Source organism: Orcinus orca, chromosome 14, assembly GCF_937001465.1.
Source record: "Orcinus orca chromosome 14, mOrcOrc1.1, whole genome shotgun sequence".
Taxonomy (NCBI): Eukaryota; Metazoa; Chordata; class Mammalia; order Artiodactyla; family Delphinidae; genus Orcinus; species Orcinus orca.
This window is the reverse complement of record NC_064572.1, coordinates 42351849-42377156: the sequence shown is the minus strand read 5'-3', so window position 1 is coordinate 42377156 and position 25308 is coordinate 42351849. Positions and strand designations below refer to the sequence as shown.

General features: G+C 50.4%; 1 protein-coding gene across 4 annotated transcripts; it reads right to left on the bottom strand.

Annotated features, from left to right (window-relative positions):
- Positions 1–1520: 1520 nt before the first annotated feature.
- LOC117202531 (uncharacterized) lies at positions 1521–24161 on the bottom strand. Of its 4 annotated transcripts, XR_007471368.1 has the most exons (8): positions 22237–24161; positions 20470–20532; positions 19154–20265; positions 14411–14570; positions 12827–13015; positions 11350–11637; positions 2640–2702; positions 1521–1710 (listed from the first exon to the last, which is right to left on the bottom strand). XR_007471368.1 is itself a non-coding variant. In XM_033433935.2 (5 exons), the coding sequence occupies exons 1-5, from the start codon at positions 12861–12863 to the stop codon at positions 1693–1695; spliced, it is 453 nt and encodes a 150-aa protein (XP_033289826.2). In that variant the 5' UTR covers positions 12864–12996; the 3' UTR covers positions 1521–1692. The 4 variants fall into 4 exon arrangements, 1 of the variants encoding a protein (XP_033289826.2); XR_007471370.1 differs by lacking the exons at positions 11350–11637; positions 12827–13015; positions 14411–14570 and adding an exon at positions 1812–1858; XR_007471369.1 differs by lacking the exons at positions 11350–11637; positions 12827–13015; positions 14411–14570.
- Positions 24162–25308: the final 1147 nt, after the last annotated feature.

Genomic DNA, 25308 nt, shown 5'->3' with positions numbered 1-25308 from the left:
AATCTCTTGCTATCATTAACATGTCAGAACGTATCCTCGCCCTTCAGGCCTCTGCCTGCACACCCAAAGAATAAAGTCTGGTAAGAGGAACTGCCATCCAAAGAGGCTGTTCTGGTCACTACTCTGTTACGGCCTATCTAGGAAAAGAATCTAAAAAAAGAGTGTATGTATTTCTATAACAGATTCACTTCGCTGTACACCTGAAACTAATACAACATCGTAAATCAATTATACCCCAATAAAAATTTAAAAACAAAAACCCTGCAGAAAGTAAAAAAAACTTCATTTGCCTCCTAAAATTTAAAAAAACAAACAAAGAGGCTGTTCTGGTTGACATTGCCACCCACAAACCACATTCTATTTTTTTTGTGTGTGTGTGGTACACGGGCCTCTCACTGCTGTGGCCTCCCCCGTTGCGGAGCACAGGCTCCGGACACACAGGCTCAGTGGCCAAGGCTCATGGGCCCAGCCGCTCCACGGCATGTGGGATCCTCCCAGACCGGGGCACGAACCTGTGTCCCCTGCATTGGCAGGCAGACTCTCAACCGCCACGCCACAAGGGAAGCCCTCCACATCCTTTTGAGTTTGGGTCTGGATTGGGAGAACTCAAAAGTCATCAGAACCCAAACCAAGATATAAGGTCCATATCTAGCTGGACAATAGCGAATGTTCCAAGCCAGAACACTGGATATTCCTGGGCCATTCAGAAACGTGTGAAGCCAATTCTGAAAGAACTCCAGAAATGTGGGGAGCAACTAACTCATTCCACAAAACACCTTTTCTTCTAATTTCCCCTAAGAACAATAACTTCCAGCAGGATAAATAAGCAATGCCATATCTTTACAAGTCATTTCCTTTTTCTTTAATCCAAAATGTTAAGCTAAATGCTATTCAAACATGTTTAACTTTAATGGTACTGACTCACTCGTGGCAGGAAGGAGAGAAGAGCAGGCATTCTGACCCACTACCGCCAGTTAGGCCTAACCCAAGTCTCTGAGTGGAGATCTGACAGCAGCTCCAGCAGCCAACAGGCAGTGGACTCGGTTTCTCCATGACCTGATTCTGTGACTGTCCAGCAGAAACACTTCTCTGAAGCCTCTTTCAGAACATGAAGCAGCTCAACCTGCCTGAGCCTGCCCAGCTAACCCCTCAGTCAGGTTGGTCTGTTATCATCCCTGATTGCTGTAAGAATATTTCAAGGAAAACGCAAAGAACACATAAGCTGAACTGTGGTCCTCCCTTGGGATGTCCTTGAAGCACTGAGGTGTCTGAAAGCTATGTATAGCTGCTGCGAAAATAGGCTTTTAAGAAATGTAGCACAGACACTAACAGTTCTCAAGAGCTCCTTGCTGACCTAAGAAGTCATAACGTGAGAGCAGCACATCTGACTTATCACAGGGATCTATCTGACCCCCAGTGGGTGCCAAGGTGCTGGCCTCTTGTCCCTGCAGAGTGGTGAGACACTCAGGACATAACACAATGTTTCCACCCAAACAGGAACAAACCCAGGGCTCAGTGTACACATTTCACAGCTTTTTATTGCGATTCAGGAAGAGCCTGCTGGTGGCAGGCATGCTCACTGTCCCAGTTTGCCCAGGCCTTCCGCTGCGTGCGTGACAGCATTTGTGACTGTGTTGGTCACCGTCTCAGTGACTTCCTTTACCACTTTGTCCCTTGTCTCATGGGTCTTCTTTAAAGCTCCAGCAATGGCTGTCAGGAAGAAATGATATCCAGGTGAGCAAAGTAAACAATTCAAGTCACTCGCTGGGTTGGAGTCACCTGGAGTGGCCTCTGGGATGTGGCAGTCTTACTGGGTCGTGCCCTGGAGGAGTCTGTGGGGCAGAGGGCAGCACAGCTCCTGAGGAATGCATTCAAATTTGCTTTTATTTCTCCAAACAGGTTGCATTTCTCCAACTATTAGTGAGACAGAGCATCTGCTTGTGGGTGTACTGCCTACTCATGCTTCATTTTTCTGTGAACTGCCTGTTTGTATCTTTTGGTCATTTTTATATTGGGCTATCATTTCTACTACAAATATTTTTGCCCAGTTTGTGGTTTTTCTTTTGGTTTGGCTTACAGTTTTTTTTTCCACAATGGAAAATTTTGAAGTTTTATATTGTCCAATTTACCTAGTATTTCCTTTATAGCTGTTGGATTTTCTGTCATTGTTAAAAAGACCCTCCCTCCTCTGAGATTATGCCAAAAATCTATGTTCTCTTCTCACAATTTAATAATTTCATGTATTTGTATTTAAGTCCTAATCCATCCGGAATCTATTTTGTTGTAAGGAGTGAGATATACACGTGCTTTTTTACATCGTGATACTCACAGCACAAACATATAAACATTTATGTAAATATGTATTCATGTAAATATATGATTTTATGTCTCAGATGTTTTGTTCCAGCACGCCTGCACCTGGTCTTTTGTGATGTCATCCTCTTAACATTCCACAGAGGCGACTATCTAGATGGAACTTGCTTTAGCAAAGTACGGCCTGTGACCTCAAATGAGCACAGATAATTATACACCAACAGAAAGGATGCCACACTGGGGTCAAGGTGTGATCTGGTTAGGCAAGGATCAGGCTGCTGCCAGCACCCAGCTTCCCTCCTTCCCCACCCCGACCCTGGCCGTACCATTCTCTCCAGCCTCCTTGGCAGGCTTCACCACCTCCTTCACCACTCCCTCCACGAAGTCAACTGAAACAATGAGACAAGCCCAGAGTGAGAGCACTGTGTAAGCTGCCTGTCCTCACAGCAGGGCCCAGACAACCCTGGATACGCTGGAAGGGGCTCGGGGATGCTGCCCCCGCCAGGACAGGACAAGCTGCTCCCAAGAAGGACCCCCAGCTGGCTTCCTTCAGAGACCGGAGAGGGGCCCGACTGGCAGGAGATAAGCTGAGTAAGCTAGGTAAAGGCGCAGGGCTCTCCATGCCCCTTGGCCAGCGAGGCCTGGATGCCAACGAGCAGGCCCTGCTGCTGGCTGGGGACCTGGAGCCAAGGCCGGGCGTGTTTCCCAGGTCACCAGGCCTCTCAGGCAAGCTGCGGTCCTGCCTGTGGCCGGACGGAGGCTGCGCTGCAGTGGGAGGCTGGATGTCAAAGCTCCCTCCGGCAGTACCAAGCTCCCCAGAGCAACTCCTCCAGCACCACGAAGCTCTCTGCCCTCCCAGGTTGGTAACGGGCCAGCCCTGGAAGACGCCACGGTCCGAAAACCTGGCTCAGCTTCTACCTCCTAGAATCACCTCCACCACTTGGGTCCCTCGTGTGCAGACTGGGAGTGACACAGCACTCAGAGAGCTGGTGAAAAGAAAGGGGGTGCTCAACAGCAGCTGCAAAGTTCAAATGAAACACAGACAGGTTTGCAGCCCTTTAGAAAGAGAACAGCAAACTCCGGCACAAGCTGTTTTTCACAAAACGTCCAACAGGTGGGGCCTGGATCAGCCTCCCTGCATCCAGTGGCTGACGTACAAAAAAGGATTTCTGGGTTTTTTGTGGGGTTTTTTTGGCTGCATGGGGTCTTCGTTGCGGTGGCTTCTCTTGTTGCGGAGCACGGACACTAGGCACGCGGGCTTCAGGAGTTGTAGCTCGCGGGCTCTGGAGCACCGGCTCGGTAGCTGTGACACACGGGCGTAGTTGTTCCCCGGCATGTGGGACCTTCCCGGACCAGGGCTCGAACCCTTGTCCCCTGCACTGGCAGGCGGATTCTTAACCACTGTTCCACCAGGGAAGCCCCTGGGGACTTTGAAGAAACTGAAAATGTCCTTTGTGTAAACCCTGGGGGCTGACTTTGAACAGAATCAGACTCGGTGGTTTCTTAAGCAAGAAATCTTTGAAGCTTTAAAGTTATGGTAGGGGGAATCGGGAAGATGGCGAAGAGTAAGACGCGGAGATCACCTTCCTCCCCACGGATACACCACAAACACATCTACACGTGGAACAACTCCTACAGAACACCTACTGAACGCTGGCAGAAGACCTCAGACCTCCCAAAAGGCAAGAAACCCCCCACGTACCTGGGTAGGGCAAAAGGAAAAAACAGAGACAAAAGAATAGGAACGGGACCTGCACCAGTGGGAGGGAGCTGTGAAGGAGGAAAAATTTCCACACACTAGGAGCCCCTTCGCGGGCGGAGACTGCGGGCGGCGGGGGGAAGATTCGGGGCCGCGGAAGACAGCGCAGCAACAGGGGTGCGGAGGACAAGGCGGAGAGATTCCCGCACAGAGGATCGGTGCCGACCAGCACTCACCAGCTCGAGAGGCTTGTCTGCTCACCCGCCGGGGCGGGCGGGGCTTCAGTCAGAGCACAGGGAGAGGACTGGGGTTGGAGGCGTGAACACAGCCTGCAGGGGGTTAGTGCGCCACGGCTAGCCGGGAGGGAGTCCGGGGAAAAGTCTGGAACTGCCTAAGAGGCAAGAGACTTTTTCTTCCCTCTTTGTTTCCTGGTGCGCGAGGAGAGGGGATTAAGAACGCTGCTTAAAGGAGCTCCAGAGACAGGCGCGAGCCGCGGCTAATAGCGCGGACCCCAGAGACGGGCATGAGGTGCTAAGGCTGCTGCTGCTGCCACCAAGAAGCCTGTGTGCGAGCACAGGTCACTATCCACACCTCCCTTCCGGGGAGCCTGTGCAGCCCGCCACTGCCAGGGTCCCGGGATCCAGAGACAACTTCCCCGGGAGAGCGCATGGTGTGCCTCAGGCTAGTGCAATCTCCCGTTGGCCTCTGCCGCCGCAGACTCGCCCCGCATCCGCACCCCTCCCTCCCCCCGGCCTGAGTGAGCCAGAACCCCCAAATCAGAGGCTCCTTTAACCCCGTCCTGTCTGAGCGAAGAACAGACGCCCTCCGGCGACCTACACGCAGAGGCGGGGCCAAATCCAAAGCTGAGCCCCGGGAGCTGTGCGAACAAAGAAGAGAAAGGGAAATTTCTCCCAACAGCCTCAGGAGCAGCGAATTAAATCTCCACAATCAACTTGATGTACCCTGCATCTGTGGAATACCTGAATAGACAACGAATCATCCCAAATTGAGGAGGTGGACTTTGAGAGGAAGATTTATGATTTTTTCCCCTTTTCCTCTTTTTGTGAGTGTGTATGTGTATGCTTCTGTGTGAGATTTTGTCTGTATAGCTTTGCTTCCACCATTTGTCCTAGGGTTCCATGCGTCCGTGTTTTTTTCTTAATAATTATTTTTTATTTTAATAACTTTATTTTATATTACCTTCTTTTGTTTTCTTTTCTTCCTTCCTTCCTTCCTTCCTCCTTCCCTCCCTCCCTCCCTCCCTTCCTTCCTTCCTACTTTTTCTCCCTTTTATTCTGAGACGTGTGGATGAAAGGCTCTTGGTGCTGCAGCCAGGAGTCAGTGCTGTGCCTGTGAGGTAGGAGAGCCAACTTCAGGACACTGGTCCACAAGAGACCTCCCAGCTCCACATAATACCAAATGGCGAAAATCTCCCAGACATCTCCATCTCAACACCAGCACCCAGCTTCACTCAACGACCAGCAAGCTACAGTGCTGACACCCTATGCCAAACAACTAGCAAGACAGGAACACAACCCCACTCATTAGCAGAGAGGCTGCCTAAAATCATAGTAAGTCCACAGACACCCCAAAACACACCACCAGACGTGGACCCGCCCATCAGAAAGACAAGATCCAGCCTCATCCATCAGAACAGAGGCACTAGTACCCTCCACCAGGAAGCCTACACAACCCACTGACCCAACTTTAGCCACTGGGGACAGACACCAAAAACAACGGGAACTACGAACCTGCAGCCTGCAAAAACGAGATCCCAAACACAGTAAGATAAGCAAAATGAGAAGACAGAAAAACACACAGCAGATGAAGGAGCAAGATAAAAACCCACCAGACCTAACAAATGAAGAGGAAATAGGCAGTCTACCTGAAAAAGAATTGAGAATAATGAAAGTAAAGATGATCCAAAATCTTGGAAATAGAATAGACAAAATGCAAGAAACATTTAACAAGGACGTAGAAGAACAAAGAGGAAACAAGCAATGATGAACAACAAATAAATGCAATTAAAAATACTCTAGATGGGATCAGTAGCAGAATAACTGAGGCAGAAAAACAGATAAGTGACCTGGAAGATAAAATAGGGGAAATAACTACTGCAGAGCAGAATAAAGAAAAAAGAATGAAAAGAACTGAGGACAGTCTCAGAGACATCTGGGACAACATTAAACGTACCAACATTCGAATTATAGGGGTTCCAGAAGAAGAAGAGAAAAAGAAAGGGAGAAAATATTTGAAGACATTATAGTTGAAAACTTCCCTAATATGGGAAAGGAAATAGCACAGGAAGCACAGAGAGTCCCATACAGGATAAATCCAAGGAGAAACACGCCAACACACATAGTAATCAAACTGTCAAAAATTAAATACAAAGAAAACATATTAAAAGCAGCAAGGGAAAAACAACAAATAACACACAAGGGAATCCCCATAAGGTTAACAGCTGATCTTTCAGCAGAAACTCTGCAAGCCAGAAGGGACTGGCAGGACATATTTAAAGTGATGAAGGAGAAAAACCTACAACCAAGATTACCCAGCAAGGATCTCATTCAGATTTGATGGAGAAATTAAAACCTTTACAGACAAGCAAAAGCTGAGAGAGTTCAGCACCACCAAACCAGCTTTACAACAAATGCTAAAGGAACTTCTCTAGGCAAGAAACACAAGAGAAGGAAAAGACCCACAGTAACAAACCGAAAACAATTAAGAAAATGGGAATAGGAACATACATATCGATAATTACCTTAAATGTAAATGGACTAAATGCTCCCACCAAAAGACACAGACTGGATGAATGGATACAAAAACAAGACCCATATATATGCTGTCTACAAGAGACCCACTTCAGACCTAGAGACACATACAGACTGAAAGTAAGGGGATGGAAAAAAATATTCCATGCAAATGGAAACCAAAAGAAAGCTGGAGTAGCAATTCTCATATCAGACAAAATAGACTTTAAAATAAAGACTATTACAAGAGACAAAGCAGGACACTACATAATGATCAAGGGATCGATCCAAGAAGAAGATATAACAATTGTAAATATTTATGCACCCAACATAGGAGCCCCTCAATACATAAGGCAAATACTAACAGCCATAAAAGGGGAAATCGACAGTAACACATTCATAGTAGGGGACTTTAACACTCCACTTTCACCAATGGACAGATCATCCAAAATGAAAATAAATAAGGAAACACAAGCTTTAAATGATACATTAAACAAGATGGCCTTAATTGATATTTATAGGACATTCCATCCAAAAACAACAGAATACACATTTTTCTCAAGTGCTCATGGAACATTCTCCAGGATAGATCATATCTTGGGTCACAAATCAAGTCTTGGTAAATTAAAAAAAATTGAAATTGTATCAAATATTTTTTCCGACCACAACGCTATGAGACTAGATATCAATTACAGGAAAAGATCTATAAAAAATACCAACACATGGAGGCTAAACAATATACTAATTAATAACGAAGTGATCACTGAAGAAATCAAAGAGGAAATCAAAAAATACCTAGAAACAAATGACAATGGAGACACGGCGACCCAAAACCTATGGGATGCAGCAAAAGCAGTGCTAAGGGGGAAGTTTATAGCAATACAATCCTACCTTAAGAAACAGGAAACATCTCGAATAAACAACCTAACCTTGCACCTCAAGCAATTAGAGAAAGAAGAACAAAAAAAACCCAAAGTTAGCAGAAGGAAAGAAATCATAAAGATCAGATCAGAAATAAATGAAAAAGAAATGAAGGAAACGATAGCAAAGATCAATAAAACTAAAAGCTGGTTCTTTGAGAAGATAAACAGAATTGATAAACCATTAGCCAGACTCATCAAGAAATAAAGGGAGAAGACTCAATAGAATTAAAAGTGAAAAAGGAGAAGTAACTGACACTGCAGAAATACAAAGGATCATGAGAGATTACTACAAGCAACTCTATGCCAATAAAACGGACAACCTGGAAGAAATGGACAAATTCTCAGAAATGCACAACCTGCCAAGACTGAATCAGGAAGAAATAGAAAATATGAACAGACCAATCACAAGCACTGAAATTGAAACTGTGATTAAAAATCTTCCAACAAACAAAAGCCCAGGACCAGATGGCTTCACAGGTGAATTCTATCAAACATTTAGAGAAGAGCTAACACCTATCCTTCTCAAACTCTTCCAAAATATAGCAGAGGGAGGAACACTCCCAAACTCATTCTACGAGGCCACCATCATCCTGATACCAAAACCAGACAAGGATGTCACAAAGAACGAAAACTACAGGCCAATATCACTGACGAACATAGATGCAAAAATCCTCAACAAAATATTAGCAAACAGAATCCAACAACACATTAAAAGGATCATACACCATGATCAAGTGGGGTTTATTCCAGGAATGCAAGGATTCTTCAATATACGCAAATCTATCAACGTAATACACCACATTAACAAATTGAAGGGGAAAAACCATATGATCATCTCAACAGATGCAGAGAAAGCTTTCGACAAAATTCAACACCCAGTTATGATAAAAACCCTGCAGAAAGTAGGCATAGAGGGAACTTTCCTCAACATAATAAAGGCCATATATGACAAACCCACAGCCAACATCGTCCTCCATGGTGAAAAACTGAAAGCATTTCCACTAAGATCAGGAACAAGACAAGGTTGCCCACTCTTATTCAACATAGTTTTGGAAGTTTTAGCCACAGCAATCAGAGAAGAAAAGGAAATAAAACGAATCCAAATCTGAAAAGAAGAAATAAAGCTGTCACTGTTTGCAGATGACATGATACTATATAGAGAGAATCCTAAAGATGCTACCAGAAAACTACTAGAGCTAATCAATGAACTTGGTAAAGTGGCAGGATACAAAATTAATGCACAGAAATCTCTGGCATTCCTATACACTAATGATGAAAAATCTGAAAGTGAAATCAAGAAAACACTCCCATTTACCATTGCAACAAAAAGAATAAAATATCTAGGAATAAACCTACCTATGGAGACAAAAGACCTGTATGCAGAAAATTATAAGACACTGATGAAAGAAATTAAAGATGATACAAATAGATGGAGAGATATACCATGTTCTTGGATTGGAAAAATCAACATTGTGAAAATGACTCTACTACCCAAAGCAATCTACAGATTCAATGCAATCCCTATCAAACTACCACTGGCATTTTTCACAGAACTAGAACAAAAAATTTCACAATTTGTATGGAAACACAAAAGACCCCGAATAGCCAAAGCAATCTTGAGAACGAAAAACGGAGCTGGAGGAATCAGGCTCCCTGACTTCAGACTATACTACAAAGCTACAGTAATCAAGACAGTATGGTACTGGCACAAAAACAGAAAGATAGATCAATGGAACAGGATAGAAAGCCCAGAGATAAACCCACACACATAGGGTCACCTTATCTTTGATAAAGGAGGCAGGAATGTACAGTGGAGAAAAAAAAAATCTCATGAAAAAGTATGAGATTAGATCATTCCCTAACACCATACACAAAAATAAGCTCAAAATGGATTAAAGACCTAAATGTAAGGCCAGAAACTATCAAACTCTTAGAGGAAAACATAGGCAGAACACTCTATGACATAAATCACAGCAAGATCCTTTTTGACCCACCTCCTAGAGAAGTGGAAATAAAAACAAAAATAAACAAATGGGACCTAATGAAACTTCAAAGCTTTTGCACAGCAAAGGAAACCATAAACAAGTCCAAAAGACAACCCTCAGAATGGGAGAAAATATTTGCAAATGAAGCAACTGACAAAGGATTAATCTCCAAACTTTACAAGCAGCTCATGCAGCTCAAAAAACAAACAACCGAATCCAAAAATGGGCAGAAGGCCTAAATAGACATTTCTCCAAAGAAGATATACAGACTGCCAACAAACACATGAAAGAATGCTCAACATCATTAATCATTAGAGAAATGCAAATCAAAACTACAATGAGATATCATCTCACACCAGTCAGAATGGCCATCATCAAAAAATCTAGAAACAATAAATGCTGGAGAGGGTGTGGAGAAAAGGGAACACTCTTACACTGCTGGCGAGAATGTGAATTGGTACAGCCACTGTGGAGAACAGTATGGAGGTTCCTTAAAAAACTACAAATAAAACTACCATATGACCCAGCAATCCCACTACTGGGCATATACCCTGAGAAAACCGTAATTCAAAAAGGGTCATGTACCAAAATGTTCATTGCAGCTCTATTTACAATAGCCCGGAGATAGAAACAACCTAAGTGTCCATCATCGGATGAATGGATAAAGAAAATGTGGCACATATATACAATGGAATGTTACTCGCCATAAAAAGAAACGAAATTGAGCTATTTGTAATGAGGTGGATAGACCTTGGAGTCTGTCATGCAGAGTGAAGTAAGTCAGAAAGAGAAAGACAAATACTGTATGCTAACACATATATATGGAATTTAAGGGAAAAAAATGTCATGAAGAACCTAGGGGTAAGGCAGGAATAAAGACGCAGACCTACCCGAGAACGGACTTGAGGATATGGGGAGGGGGAAGGGTAAGTTAAGCTGTGACAAAGCGAGAGAGAGGCATGGACATATATACACTACCAAACGTAGATAGCTAGTGGGAAGCAGCCGCATAGCACAGGGAGATCAGCTCAGTGCTTTGTGACCACCTAGAGGGGTGGGATAGGCAGGGTGGGAGGGAGGGAGACGCAAGAGGGAAGAGATGTGGGAACATATGTATATGTATAACTGATTCACTTTGTTATAAAGCAGAAACTAACACACCATTGTAAAGCAATTATACTCCAATAAAGATGTAAAATAAAATAAAATAAGATAAAGTTATGGTAAAAATTAAACTCTGTCTTCCTTTTTTTGTATAGGATACTCGGAATAGTTTGTTTTAATACTGAAGGGCCCCTCCCTGCTTTCCAGAGTGACGGATTTAAGCCACCAGCTGCTCACCCAGCACCCTGGCTCCCCTCTTGCCACCAGGGGCCTCCTCTGAGCTGCCCCCTCCGGGCCTCAGCCACAGACCCCAGGAATGTATCAAGCCCAGGGGGCAGAGCAGGTCTGACTGGGAGGGGTGCTTGGGGCAGTGGACCCCTCATGTCTCCTCCCCGAGGTCCCTTCCTCAGCTTCCATAGCCCCCACCTCCATCCTGTCCCTATGCAGCTGATCAGCTCCCCATGGGGTCAAGGCCTGCCCCAGTCCTGCTGGGATCAGCACAGGCCCAGTCGAGTCTGTCCCGATCCCCCAGTGGCAGGAATGGTGCAGGTGGAAAGAAGCCTCGGGGTCCTTACCAGCTTCCTCGGTGGCCTTCTCGGTGCGGTGGGCCAGACCCTCGGCGGCAAGCTTCCCCAGGCCTCCCAACATTGTGCGGCGACAGGTGGTAATCAAGCAGGATGCTGGGGCCTGAACCAGTCTGCTTTTATAGATGCCTGGCTGGGCTCTGAGGCACAAGCCCTGGCCCTGGTGGTGAGTCAGCACAGACGGCAGGAGGAAGAGGCTGGGTGGAGCCACCCCAGCGTTGTGGCTGGGGCAGTGCCTCTCTGGCAGCATGAGACCCATATACCCCATCTCCTGGGACCCTGTGAGGGGCAGGGACAGGGAGCAGGGTGAGGCTGGACAGAGAGATCAGCTCTGGGACATGCCCTGCCCCAAGGCAAGAGGCCCGAGTGCCCTGTGGGGTGAGAGGCACTTGGGGACTGCAGCCCTGCCAGCCCCCTCGGCTCCCCGTATCCTAGGCATGGTACCTAGACAAGGGCTAGGCCTTCCAGCCCGCTGCCCACAGTCTCCAGAGTGACCTAATCAAGGGTTTAGGGTTTTGTGGGCCTGGGGACCTGGGCGGCCCCTCAGGCCAGGAATACAAGTGTAATGGGGGCCGCTGCCCTCACCATTCCCAAGGACCTCAGTTCTGGAGAGTGGCTTTGCAGCCTCCCCTGGACAGGCTGGGGGATGGGAGGAGTCAGGGCCATGCCTGGCCCAAGGCAGAGGAGGACACAATATTGACCAGAAGCCTAGTCATCCCTGGCTTGCAGTCACCTGGTTCTCACTATGGGAGCACCTGAGTGACCCAGCACTGAGACAGCCAGCGTGTGAGGGAACCCAGCCCGCCCTGCGCCTTGGGGCCTGGCCTCTCAGGGGAGCCCGATGAAGTCAGCAGTGCCCACCCAGGCGGTTCTAGGGGAGTAGATGGAGGACCCCACTACCATCTGGGGAGGTGCTTCTGGCCATAGCAAGAGTTCCCAGAAAGCAGCTCTACTAGCCCCTGATGCACCACACACATGCTTAGGGAGCCAGGCTGCCTCCCTAGTTACTCAGGATGGAGAGAGATGCCTCAGGTCACATACTACATGCTGCTTCCTTTAGTCACTAGCCCAGCCTGAGCCTCAGTTTCCTCATCTGTAAAATGGGGGCATCCATGCCTGCCTTGCCTTGTCACTGACAGCTGCTGGAACTATGCGCGCAAACTCTTGGTAAACTTCTGTTCCCACCCCCTCGTCACTGATGTGCTAGGGAGGGGCTGCTTGGCAGTGAGCCCTGACCAACCAGTGGGTGGAGCAAAGAGTGGCAGGGGTATGAGCCTGCCTCGGAGTGAGAGGGCCTGGAGATGAGACCCGCCGCCACTGGCCAGGAGTCATGGAGGAAAGGCTCTCCCAAGGCCCTACTCAAAAAGTCCAGGCCTGGGGCAGGAGTTTGAGGCTGCTCCCCCCATGTAGGCTCCCTCATCCCTCAGAGGGGTCCAGGAGGGTGTGGTGGCATCTAATTAGTGTTTACCTGACACAGGCTTTATGGAGCTGAGGCCCTCCCACATTCCTGAGTGGTACCGGGAGCCCTGGGCAGTGGCCGGCCCGCCTGGGGTGGGCAGGGGATGCTGTGGGCAGCAGGAACTCTGGGTCACAAGGTCACAGCCCCACACGTGCCACTGGCAGGAGTAGATCAAGTCTTAAACAATCTGGAGAGTCCCTGTAAGAAAAAATACACTACTTCTCTCTTGCAAGTTTTATAAATATATATGCACTAGCCTGTGGACTCAGGAGGGGCCGTGACAGTGAGGGCCCTGGAGCTCAAGCAGGTCCAGATGACTCTGGCCTCCCCTTGCCACAGCCAAACACCAGAGAGCTCTGCTCACACTATCAGGACAATGCTGCCAAGGGTGGGGGCACTCCTGGGACATGGCTGATGTGAACTGGTCTGAGAGACCCACAGAGATGCTCCCTAGGCCCATCAGAGCCCCTTCCCTGTTTCCTCTGACGTGTGTGTGTCCCCCACCCCCAGAGGGGTCCTTTGCGCCGGACTCCCCGGCAGGATGGCAGTGTCACCCACCAGGTCTAGGATAGCTTCCAGAGCCCACGACCCCTCCCCACCATCCCCCTCTCCTCAGGAGCTCACCAGCTCCTCGACAGGCCCTGGTCACGGCTCGGCCACTCAGCAGGACTCCGGCTGCACTCTTTCCCTCCCTGTCAAGACTGCTGTTGCCTTCACCCCATCCCCCCTGCACATGGGACCCTCTCCTCCTTAATGCCTGGCCCCAGTGTGAGCACCCAGACTCCAGTGACAACAACCCTGGCCCCAGATCTCCTGGCAAGGCTGGGTTCAGGCACAGGTCCCAAATGCCCAACAGGGGGAAGGCAAGAGAGCTGGAGAGGCCAAGCGGCCCAGGACTGGACTTGGGCCCCGGACCTTGGTGCTCTGGCCCACATCTAGTCCCACAGGCCTTCCCACTCTAGCTCTGACCAGCTCCCTGTCCTCTCAGCTCAGGCCAGCCCATCTGTGGCTCCCATCCAAAGAAACTAGGACAGCACAAGACCCTCCTAACCGGGATTCTGGTCTGAGGGGTTGGGTGACTCCTGCAGTGAGCAGTGTTACCTGCCTGGGTGAGGTTGAGATGACTCAGGTGGGAACCACCCCATCTTGGAAGAAGCCTGGTACGTGCTGGGCCCCAACAGAGCAGGCCTTGAACACAGGCACCCATGTCAGCCTGTCCTGAGTCAGAAGGTCAAGTCCTGCACTTGGGGCGGGGAGAATCAAGCCTTGACAAGAGTCAACTAATTCTCCAAGTAGAATCTGCTCAACAGCCCAGGCTGGCAAAGGACCAGCTGACCACATCGTCAAGTCAGGACAGTCAATTTTTCAAACAGCAATTTGCCAACTGAGCAATTAATAATTCTGAAAAAAAAAACCTGTGCGTACTTAAATACTTAGGGCTGTCTTATGTCGGAGGCATGATGGTTTTTTTTCTCCTGTGATTTGAACTGCAGATGCCATGAATGTCAAGCGTTTTATGACTGTCATCCTGCCTCTGCTTTCTCCTACTTCTACTTCATGGACTTGAGCTCCCAGTATATACAGCCCACATACCTTGCACATACAGACCCCTCCCAGCCACAGGGAGACTAGACTCCTGGAGACTCGGTTTGTCAGTCACCAAAGGAAGACTTCCCCAGCATATCAGCACTCATACATCCATGGGTGTCAGTCGGGGTTCCGGAAAAAATCAGAGGGCACATCAAAGGGATACCTGAGGAAAGGGACAGTTCACAAAGGTGTGGACAGACTTAAGGGAACCAAAGAGGGATGGCGAGGCCCCCAGCGACCAGGAGCAGTGGGAGTTGTTTCCTCCCCGGGCCTGGAGGGGCTGTAGACCCCGAAGAGAGCTGCAGCTGTAGGAGAGGGTCAGCAGACAGGAGCTGCAGCTGTCAGCAGAGGAAGAGGGCCACTGCCCAACCACACCCAGCAAGAAGGAAGCAGGAGGAATAAATTCCTCTCCTCTTCTTCTCCATCTCCTATCAATATCCCCCACTGGCTGAACGCAACCGAGTCCTGAGGGTGAGGGAGCCCAGGTGATGCGGTTCAAGAGGCAGGTTACCAGGGAGAGGGCAGGGAGGACAGGATGTGGATTCTCGGTAAACAGAGAACACCAGCTCAACCTGCCGGACTTCTAAGTCTGGAAGCAACGTGGCTAGAGCTTAATTCTTAATTCAGCCCATTTCTCCTTCCTGAAACTCTATGGGGCAACAAGAACACAGGAAGAAGAATTTTTAAAAGCCCATCACCAACTCACACATCAAATTTAACTTTTCTGAAGTTAAGTGTCACTCTCTCCTCATCTCTGCTACCCTGTTGCCATTCCCTCCTTCTTTCCACTGCCTTCCCACCTGTCCCGTGTAGGTAACTGGTCTCTCTGATTCTGGTTTATCCTCTTGCATTTTCTTCCCACAAATATGCAGAGACATGTGCCCTGCATATTTTCTTGCACCCTCCTTCTTTCTTTACAGGAATGCTAGCATACCAGAGATATGCAGTTTTGACTTCACTTTTTTCTACCTAACAGTAAAAACATACTATTTTTTAAATATGAAAAAGAATACCAAAACGACATCACATACAAAGAAATCCCACAAAAAAGTGTGCCTCAAAGAAGGCACATGAAAATTATTACCTAACATGAATTAAACTCCAACATGAATTTTAGAAAGAAAATAAGACACTTAATAAAGCATTAGTAGTTATGAAGGAAGACTGTAAAACAGAAATACCAGAATTCAGGGATGAGATGGCAGACGACAGGAGCAGGCAGAATAGGAACTTACATAACTCTGGAATAAAACAGAAGAAAAAAGGTAAAACAAACCATTGCAGAAATGAAGACTAAACTAGAAGGAGCCACAGTAGGTACCTATGGGAACAGAAATGAAAAAAAGCAAAGAAAAAAGAAGGAGTCATATTAAAGACATACACAGTGTTTGGGAGACAACGGCAGATGTGGAAGGTAGAAAACTTTGTGCCCACAACTGGAATTCCCAAAGAAGAAAGCCAAGCAATGAACAGAGCAAATATTTAAAAATACAATTAAGAAATGTTTCTGAAATAAAAGAAATCTAGAATCAATATGGGAAAAGCAAACAGCATACTAGGGAAAACTGAACCAGAACAACCATCACCGAGACGAACCCTAAAAAAATTATTGTACCTTAAAGATAAAGGGGTGAGAGGGATAAATTAGGAGTTTGGGATTAATACACACTACTATATATAAAATAGATAAACAACAAGGACCTAGTGTATAGCACAAGGAAGTATATTCAATATCTTGCAATAACCTATAATGGAAAAGAATCTGAAAAAATATGTATATGTAATTGAATCACTTTTGTATATGTAATTGAATCATATACAAAACTAATACAACATTGTAAATCAACTATATTTCAATAAAAAAGATGAAAAAGATAAAGAAAGCCAGCCAGCCAGAAAGATCAAGTCACTTATTAGAAATTCCAGTGAGTTAGAAATCAGACTTCTAGGTACCGCTTAACCTTCTGTGGCAGAAAGTGGGGCAGCCACACCTAGATGATGCCCATGGAAAAAAGTGTGAGAAGTAAATTTCAAACCCAGTTGAGGATACAGTATAAAGGCTACAGACCAACATTACCACACATTTAAGAACTCAGAATATGGTTCACATGAGCCTTTCTTTTTTAAAAAAATTTTTATTTTAACTTTTTAACCTTTTTTTAAAAAAATACAAAATGCCATACACAAAAATAGGACACTGTGAACCCTCATGGTCACAATGCAATAACCCAAGGGGCCCAGCTGTAACAGTTCTCAGCTCAGATCCCAGACGTCTTCTCAATTCATCTGAAAAGATTTCATTCTTGAGGAAACTTTTAGAGGGCTAACTCCAAACCACCAAGAGATAACAGAAAACATTTCAGCAGAAGGAATGGCAGAGCGCTTCTAATATTTTCAGTTGCAGATCGAAGACAGAACAAAGGTGAAGGTGTGGAGGAATGGGATGCAAATGCTATGTGTTTTCACAAAGTAGGAATGAGACAACTAACAACAACAACAAAAAAAAATAGGAGAAAAGGAGAGAAGGTGGAAAGCAGAAAACTCTGCCCCTTCTCATCTGTAATTTGATGGGAATCAGAGCTGAGAAGTCCAGTGGAACCAAAATGTGATGTTAGTGACTTTGGTTAGTTGGGGAACTGGGATTTGGAGAATTAGGAACTATCTGAGGAACTGCTAATGGAAGAATTAATCTTTGGAGATTTGACCAAGACCCAACAGGTGCAGTGGCCACAGCTGCCTTCTCCTCAGCCCATCTGGGCTCAGCTAGCTTCATGAACCTCACGGAGACAGGCCTGGGCTCCTATAAGCTCCCATGGCTCCCCAGCACCATGCCCACCTTGTCCCAGACATAGGACCAAAGACAAGTCCAACCTGGCCCTGCGCCCCAGGGCTCAGTGTTGGGGGAATAGAGGCACACAGAAACAGGCATTTGCATGGTGCATGGGAGATCAGCTGCATGGCGGTAGGGTTTGTGGAAGGGGCTGCATTGTAGGAGGTTGCACCATGGTGAACCTGACAATGTGCCAGCTCTGTTATCTGGTAGGAGAACCAAAGGACCGTCATCCCTGCATTCACATGGCATATGTTGCCGGAGCCCCACTCTAGGCTCTGGGTGTGCACTAATCAGTGGAAGGGACTTGGCTGCAACCCGTGGACAACCATCAGTGAAGCACACAGGAGAGCAACTCATTAGTATATAACCGTGGAAAAGAAGTACGGGGGTGTGAGAACGTATCGGCAGAGGCCAGACCCATTCTGTGTATGTTGGGGGAGGATCAGGGAAGCTGAGATCTGAAGGATGAAAGAGCAGGAGCAACTTGGACAAGGGTGGTTAATGACGGAGCATGGACAGCATTCCGGGTAGAAAAAAAGGGCACATGCAAAGACTGAGATGAGCAGAAGCACAATGTTAAGGGAAATGAACAAGGGTTAACCTGGCTGAGGCAGAGAGGGAGGGCGTGCTGGGGGAGGAGGCTGGGGAGGTGGGTGAGACCGGCAAATACAGGACGTTAGCTTCGAGGTAACATCAGGATTTAAGCTTTTGTTTGCAACAGAAAACCTAATTCACAGCGGCTCAAACAATGAGGAAATTGATCCTCTCACCTAGCTCCTGGCAGCTGCAGGCCTGGTTAAGTTAGGGACTGAATAAAGTAACTTGGGATCCAGGTTCTTTCTATATTTCTGCTCTGCCCTAATCAGCAAGTTGGCTTTTCCTTAGGCTTGTTCCTCCTGTGGTTAGAAGTAGCTGTCAGAGTTCTAAAAATCATTTCTAGACACAAAAATGTTCAGTGGAATAGGAGAAAATGTTTCTTCCTTGGTTTTTTTTTCTTTTCTTTTCTTTTTGAGGATGAAAAACCTTTCCTAGAAGGCTCCTGGCCCTAGACCTGACTCCTCCTGTCCTTGGCCTGAGCTGGCTCACACATCCATCCCTAAGGCCGACACCCACAAGGAGAACAGGATGAAGAGGGATCGTTGGGCCAATTGGAATTTCTCCTGAGTCAGGCAGGGGAAGGATGCATTCCAGAAAAATGTGAGGGCTCTGCCAGTCCAGCCCCACCTGCCTCCTGCTGTGGCCCCAGGTGGTCTCTCCCAACCCTGGCATCCTCTCCTGGGGGCAGGGGCTCCTGGAAATGCTGGAAGCACCTCCAGATTACCCCAGGTATCTCTTCAAGGACCTTCCCTTTAGGCCTTCGCCCATTTTGCAGCTGAGCCCTTCTTTGGGGGACAGTCAGCAACAGGAACCAAGCATGAAACTGGGCCTGGCCCTGGGGTGAGGGTGAGAGATGCTAAGGGTTAGGGAGGAGACCTGTTGCTTCCTTGGGAGGGATCTCAGATCGGAGAAGGGAAAGGTCACCTGTGGGGTGTGAAGGGGAGGGATAGGGGTGGACACGACGACACTGCCCCCTGCTGGCATGTCTGGAAAGCCTCTGGGAAAGCCGGCCCCGAGTCAGCGTGTGAAGGAAAGATGACGGTTTTTTTCCTCAATCTCCCCAGAACTAAGAAGTGCTGTGTAGCCAATATTAGTGAGTTGAAACGGCATGACTACGTATGTGCTCATCCAGAAGAGAACGAGATCATTACGGACAGAGGGAATAGTGTGTGCAAAGGCGTGGAAGTGGGGAAACGGAACGGGCCGTCACCTGCCGAGGTGTGGCGGGGGTTCGGATGAATAGGGCAGCCAGCGGCCGGCGCCATGGCTAGACCTTATCCTGTGGCAACACTGAGTCACCCATCAGCAGGACTTACCCAGGGTTGGTATCGCGTGCATGGACACGTGGACACGTGCTGGGGAGGTCGGAGGGAATAAGGTTTAAGCGAACTCTAGACCCTCTAGGGAAACCTGCCCGATAAAAAAGTCGACCTCCGCGCTGGGCCAGAAAGTACAGGCGCATCCGGAAGGGAAGGGGTACCCGAGGGAGTGGCCTAGCGCGCGCACGCACACAGCCGGGTCCCAGCGCTTCACGCCCACGTGCGCCGCGCCCACGTGCACCGCCCCGTGCGCCGCAGGCACCTCCCAAGGAGGCGCGTCTTGGGCGGAGCTCCTGGCGACCGCGCCAAACACAACTGGGTGGGACTCAGATCTTCGGGGCGTGTCCTCGCCCTCCCGGTCCGGCCCCGTGACTCACCGTCGGCTGCGACAGTCGCGCAAGCACCGGGCGGGCGGTGTAGGGTGATGATGGCCAAAAGCTCCGTCCCTGTGTCCCCCTTCTTCCCCAAGAATTCCTGCCCCCTTAAGTCCTCGAGGGCGCCTGGCCCTGGGATGCCTCGATGCTTCCAGCCCCCCGCCCCGGGCTTAGCTCACTGGGAGAAGTTCCTGAGGCCCCCGCCCAGACCTGAGCTCCTCGAGGATATGGGCACCGAGTATCCCCCTCCTAGGAAGGGGCGGGTTCCTGGAGCTGAGGGAGCGGTTTTGGAATCGGGGGCAGGGGCAATAGAGCGGGAGAGGGTCACGTATCTAGATGGGGGGGTTGAACTTCGGATAAGTGGGAGTCTGGACGCACGGTTAAGACATGGGAAATGAGTTATTGGACAATCCGTCTGGGTTTCCGAATTTGGAATGCCAGGACTCTGGACGTCAGGGCTGAGTTTCTGGATACCTGAGCCTCTGCTCTAAGTGAGGGAGGGCTGGGCCCAGTTTGGGAGGAGGCATTCAGTGGACACAGAGTAGGCATATGTGCTTTAATGAGGTGGCCCGCCAAGAGCCTGCTAGAGCTCCGGGCCTGGAAGGGAGTCACCCATGTCTCCCTTCTGTCATTTCAGGAGGCGGAGTATTTTCCCCAAACCCGAGAAAGCCTCAGAGGCCTGGTTAGCAGTCTTGTCGATGGTTTCCTGGGTAGACTTGGCAACCTGGTCCATGGCTGGGAAAGGAAAGGATAGGGCAGTTGAGTGCGGGGCCCTGGGGAACCACAGCCCTGCGGGGTTAGCCTGGCCTGGGTCTCCCTCCCCAGGAAGAAATGCTGGTAGAGCGTCTGCAGAGGAGAAGGTGTGTCTGGGCAAGGGCTGGGTGGAGGGCAGGGCCGCGCTGGGGCTGTCCACCCTCCTGCCCACCAGCCCCACCAGACCTTTCTGCCCTGTCTCTGTGGTCTCATCCACCACTTGCTGAGTTGCTGCTCCAGCCGCCGTCACTAGAACAGAGACATGTGGGATCCTGTTGAGATACCACCAACCACAGGGGCCCCACCATTGCCAACCTTATCTGTTCTCTAGAGTGGTCTGTCCTACAGGCCCAGGGATGGATGCCACTGAGGTAAAGTTCTTTGACCAAGGCCACTCAGTGAGGGGCATGAGCCCTTTCCATGACTCCAGGTTGTTCTTGTTTATTTGTAACTCTGGGCTCCTCCCCTCTGGCCTGCTTCCCTTGCCTCTCCAGGATTGCTGCAAAAATATCCAAGTGAGGAAGGAAGGCAGGGCTGGGCCAGGCTGGAATTGGCATCTGGGCTGTGGCTACTGCTGGGCACAGCCCAGGGAGAACCCTGCCGCCTTTAACAACTTCTCCCCCGGAGGCTTGGCCCAGATGCCTGAATTCCCACATTTAGAGCACTGGGGCTTCTACTTTGCAAGGCCCTCTCGCCACCTCCTGTCTCCTGTGCCTCTCCCCAGAGGGCACACAAGCAATGACTGCCAATGCCTCCGTGAGAAGGCAGCGTAAGGCATTAGGAAACGAAGTGTGGAAAGTAGGTGAAACTTCCAAAGTCAGGCCATCTCCTCTAGACCGGAGTTCGTGCCTGTGAAGAACAGGGTTTCCAGGGGCTCAGGTGGGTCCCCACCTGCTCGGTAGGCAGACAGGTGGCTCTGGCCTTCAGAGATCTGACTCATCCTTGCTGTTGAACAGGAAAGGACCTGCTTTACCCAGACCCTGGGGACCAGGGGGTACAGGGGTCAGGCAGACCCTGGGTCTCCTGCTCACAGAGGTCCCTGGGGTCTCTGTCTGACGTAGCACAGTCAAGACCACAGGGAAGGAGACTCTGCACTCAGCTTACAGATGGGGAAAGTGAGGCCCAGAAGGAAGGGTAGTGTAGACTGAGGCTTCCTGGTACCATTTTAGCCTCAGGGGAGCAACTGTGGGCTTTCCTTGGGGCACTGATGAAGGAGGGGGTTGGTTTAGGTGTTGTCTGTTGACTGGGGTATGTGTAGGACAGACTGGGAGCTGGAGTCCCAAGGGAGGCTGAGCTGGGACTGGAAGAGCTGCCGCTGGTGGGGCTGAAGTCTCCTCACGTACCCTACTCCCCAGTCCATCCCCAGCCCCCAGCTGCATAACCTCAGGTCTGAGGGGGAAAGAGCCAGAGGTGGAGAAACTAAGACTGGGGACCTGCCCTGCCCGCATGAAGGTGGGAAGATCCTCTGCCTGAGGACTTAAGAGGAAATGAGTATTTCGGAGGAGGGCGGGGAGTGCTCAAAACAAAGCCCGGTGGGAGTCTGAAGCCACCCGTCCCATCCTGTTTCTGTGCGCCTCTGGGACCTGGCGGGCAGAGATCGGGCGTGGTGGCGGAGCGCGCTCTCCTCGTGGACCGTCACTCTCCCGAGGGCCCGGGTGGGGCCGCTCCCGGCCCTAGCAGCTGCCTCGGATTTGCTCTGGCAATGCCCAAAGCACCCCACCCCCCCGCCCCACTCCTCAGGCACTGCTGTTCTCCCACTTCCCTCAAGGCATCATTCCCGGGCTGGCCGGGTGGGCGTCCTTCCGGGTCCCTGCAGCTCCGGAGAGGGCCCTTCCTAGCCAGAACCGCCCGCCGACTTTCCGGCTGCGCAGTCCCCAGGCTTCTGCCCCCGGCCCCACACCCGCGTCCACCCGGGAGTCCCACTATGTGCCCCAGGTCGCGCGCTGTCCTCACCCGCTTCCTGGGCCGCCCCCTGCACTTGCTGCGTCAGGTCCTGCAAGCCTTTGCTGGCCATGGCTGTTGGGGTCTGCGAGGTGCTTCAGGATAACCGTAGCGACGTTGGATCCTGCTCAAAGCGGCGGCGACCCGAGGACCAGCTCCGGTTTTTAAGGCGCCCCAGGGCCGGCCCGCCCCGCAAGGAGGGGGGTTGGAGGGGGCGCGGGGCGGTTCCCAGGACTCGAGCTCAGGGGAGTGACCGGGCCCTGCTCCAGTCCCCGCCGGCCCGAAAGCACAACCTGGCCTCCGGCGGGCCGTAGTGGGAAGGCCGAGGGTCTGGAGCGGGTCTCGGGGCTGCAGAGGGACTGGATCAGGGGTCCAGAGAGCGGCTGGGGGCAGAGGGGGGCGCACCAATCTCCCTCTACCGCGTGAGCGGGACTTTTCCTCTTTGACCCTGAAGATTCCCCAACCTGTGAGCGCGGGGTCAGCACCAGGTCAGGATCTCCAGGCTGGAGTTGTAATTAATAATAGCAGCTGCCTTTTATTAAGCATTTACCTTGTGCCTGGCGCTGCCCTAACGCTTACAGCCTCTAGTGTAACCTTCACAACTCTTGGAATGGGTGTTATTAGCAGTTTACAGGAAGCAATTGAGGACAGAGGGCGAGTTAGGTCTCACCCAAATTCACATGTCAGGGACTCAAGTCCGAGTCTGTAAACCCTAGCGCTGTAAACCCTAGCGCCCTGACCCACGCCGAGCTGGCGGTCCCCACACACTCAGCCTAGACACTGCAGACTGGCCCTCTGCCCAGCCGCTGCTGGGACAGGGGTGTAGGGAGGGAGCGCAGTGGGGAGATGGTCGAGTAAATCCCACCCCCTTCCGAGAGGGTGAGTCACTGGCGTGCGTGCGACCCTGGCTGGGGACCAAGCAGCCTGAGGTGGAGGGGGAGTAACGGAGAAGGCGGCCCGTGTGTGTCCAGCCAAGGCAAGGAAGTCGTTGTCGGTCACCAAAGCCCAACGACTTGGGCAGGAAGCACCCCAGGCCGAACAGCGAAGAAGAGAGCGGCCAAGCCTCAGGCCTCTCAGGTCACCACTCCTGGGACCGGCGCGCGGGGCGTGGTGACGAGCGGGGGCGCTGGGAGGGGAGTTAGTGACCTGAGCGTCAGTAGGGCAGCCAGTGATCTCAGAAAAAGCAAAAGACCCTCGAGGCACTGTAAGGTCGGATCTTAACAAACGGCACCGCGAAACAGAGGAAAGCTTCAAGTGAGCTTTATTAGGGAGCGCTCCCGGGCGAGGTTCACTGGTCCGAGAGAAAGGGGCCAGAGAAGTCGCGTCCAGTACTGGACGAGGGGGATTTTTATTGGGGTAAAAGCAGAAGGCGGCTTGCAAGGGGAGGGGGTGGTTTGCTATACAGGGTAATTCCTTATGTGGTGAGGATACAGCAGGGCCAGGTGTTGGTTGGTCTGTTGTGGGGCGTAAGCCCATTTTCCCTTCCTCTCAGCCCCATTGTTTTCTGGGCAGGAAGTTAGAGTCTCAACATCCTGGCGCTCAAGGGTGCAGTTCGGGCCCCCACCCCGCCCAGCGCTCCTCCGCTCCAAAGCCCGCCTTCGGAGTCTGGAGACCACCCACTCTGCGTCTGGGTGCGGCGGCTCGACCCTCTCTAAGGCTGCTCTCTGATTCATCCTCTTTGGGCCTGTTTCTGCACGTCCGTCGGGGTCTCCCTTATTTTGGAGCTCTGGGAAGCTCCCACCTACCCAGGTCCACTTGGCTGGCCCAAGCTCTGCCTGTAATGCGTGGGGAGGGGTGGATAAGCCTTGGAGGGTCAGCCCCTGGTGTGGGGTATATGGAAACACACACACACGAAATTGATTAAGGGAGAAGGATTCCCGGGCAAGAGGAAGGGGCAGGCGCTGAGATCAGGTGGGGGGATGGGACACCAAACGCAGACTAAGAAAGCAGCTGCCCCGCCCTGCCCCGCCCCTCCCGGCCTTGAGCCTGGTCCAGCCCCGAGCACGAAGGCGCTGCAGAGCCGCCTGATGGTACCTCCTGGACTCCGGCGAGGCCCGCCCAGACCCTGCCCCAGGCCTGCCAGCCCTCCTGAAAAACCACCAGCAGCACCAGTCCCTTTAGCCAGGAAGGCCTTTTACACGGCTCCAAGTTAGCTCACCACTGATCTGCTGTTGCTATTTGGCACCAGGCCCAGTGGGCAAGGAGCGAGACTGGGAGGCAGCAGCCTCTCTGGGAGGGGCTTTTGGGCCCAAGCAGACGACAAAACGGACAGTTGAGTGGCTGTAAAGCCTCAGGCACTGGAGTCAGACCTCTTGGGTTCACATACCCCCAGGGCAAGTTCCTTCATCTCTCTGCGCCTCAGTGTCTCAAGGAGCCTCATCAAGCCTGACGGTGGGGGCACAATACCAGAATCTCCCCAGAGTGTTACGGTGAGGATTAACTGGGCTGATGGACGCCTGACACTCAGCTGAGGGTCCTTCAAGGTGGGGGGAGGGAAGGCCCCCTTAATCTTGCTAATTCTTACTCATCCTTCCAGTTTCATCGAAAATATCACAACCACGGGCTTCCCTGGTGGTCCAATGGTTAAGAATCCGCCTGCCAATGCAGGGGACACAGGTTCGAGCCCTGGTCCAGGAAGATCCCCCATGCGGAGCAACTAAGCCCGTGCGCCACAACTACTGAGCCTGCGCTCTAGAGCCCGTGCGCCACAACTACTGAAGCCTGCGCGCCCTAGAGCCCGTGCTCCGCAACAAGAGAAGCCACCACAATGAGAGGCCTGCACAACGCAACGAAGAGTAGCCCCCAGTCGCCACAACTAAAGAAAGCCGGCGCACAGGAGCAAAGACCGAACGCAGCCAAAAATAAATAAATTAATTAATTAAAAAAGTATATATCACAACCTCTGGGAAGCCTTCCTTAACTATCACAGATTAGATGAAGTATGCCAGATTGGGCCTCCCAGCATTCTGTACTTCCCGAACATGACACCAGACTTCAGTGATTGCTTTTCAAATTCTCTCTCTTCCCTCTGTAGGAGAGCAAAATTTGACACTCCAAAATGTCATTTTGGCAAGCCAGTTATTT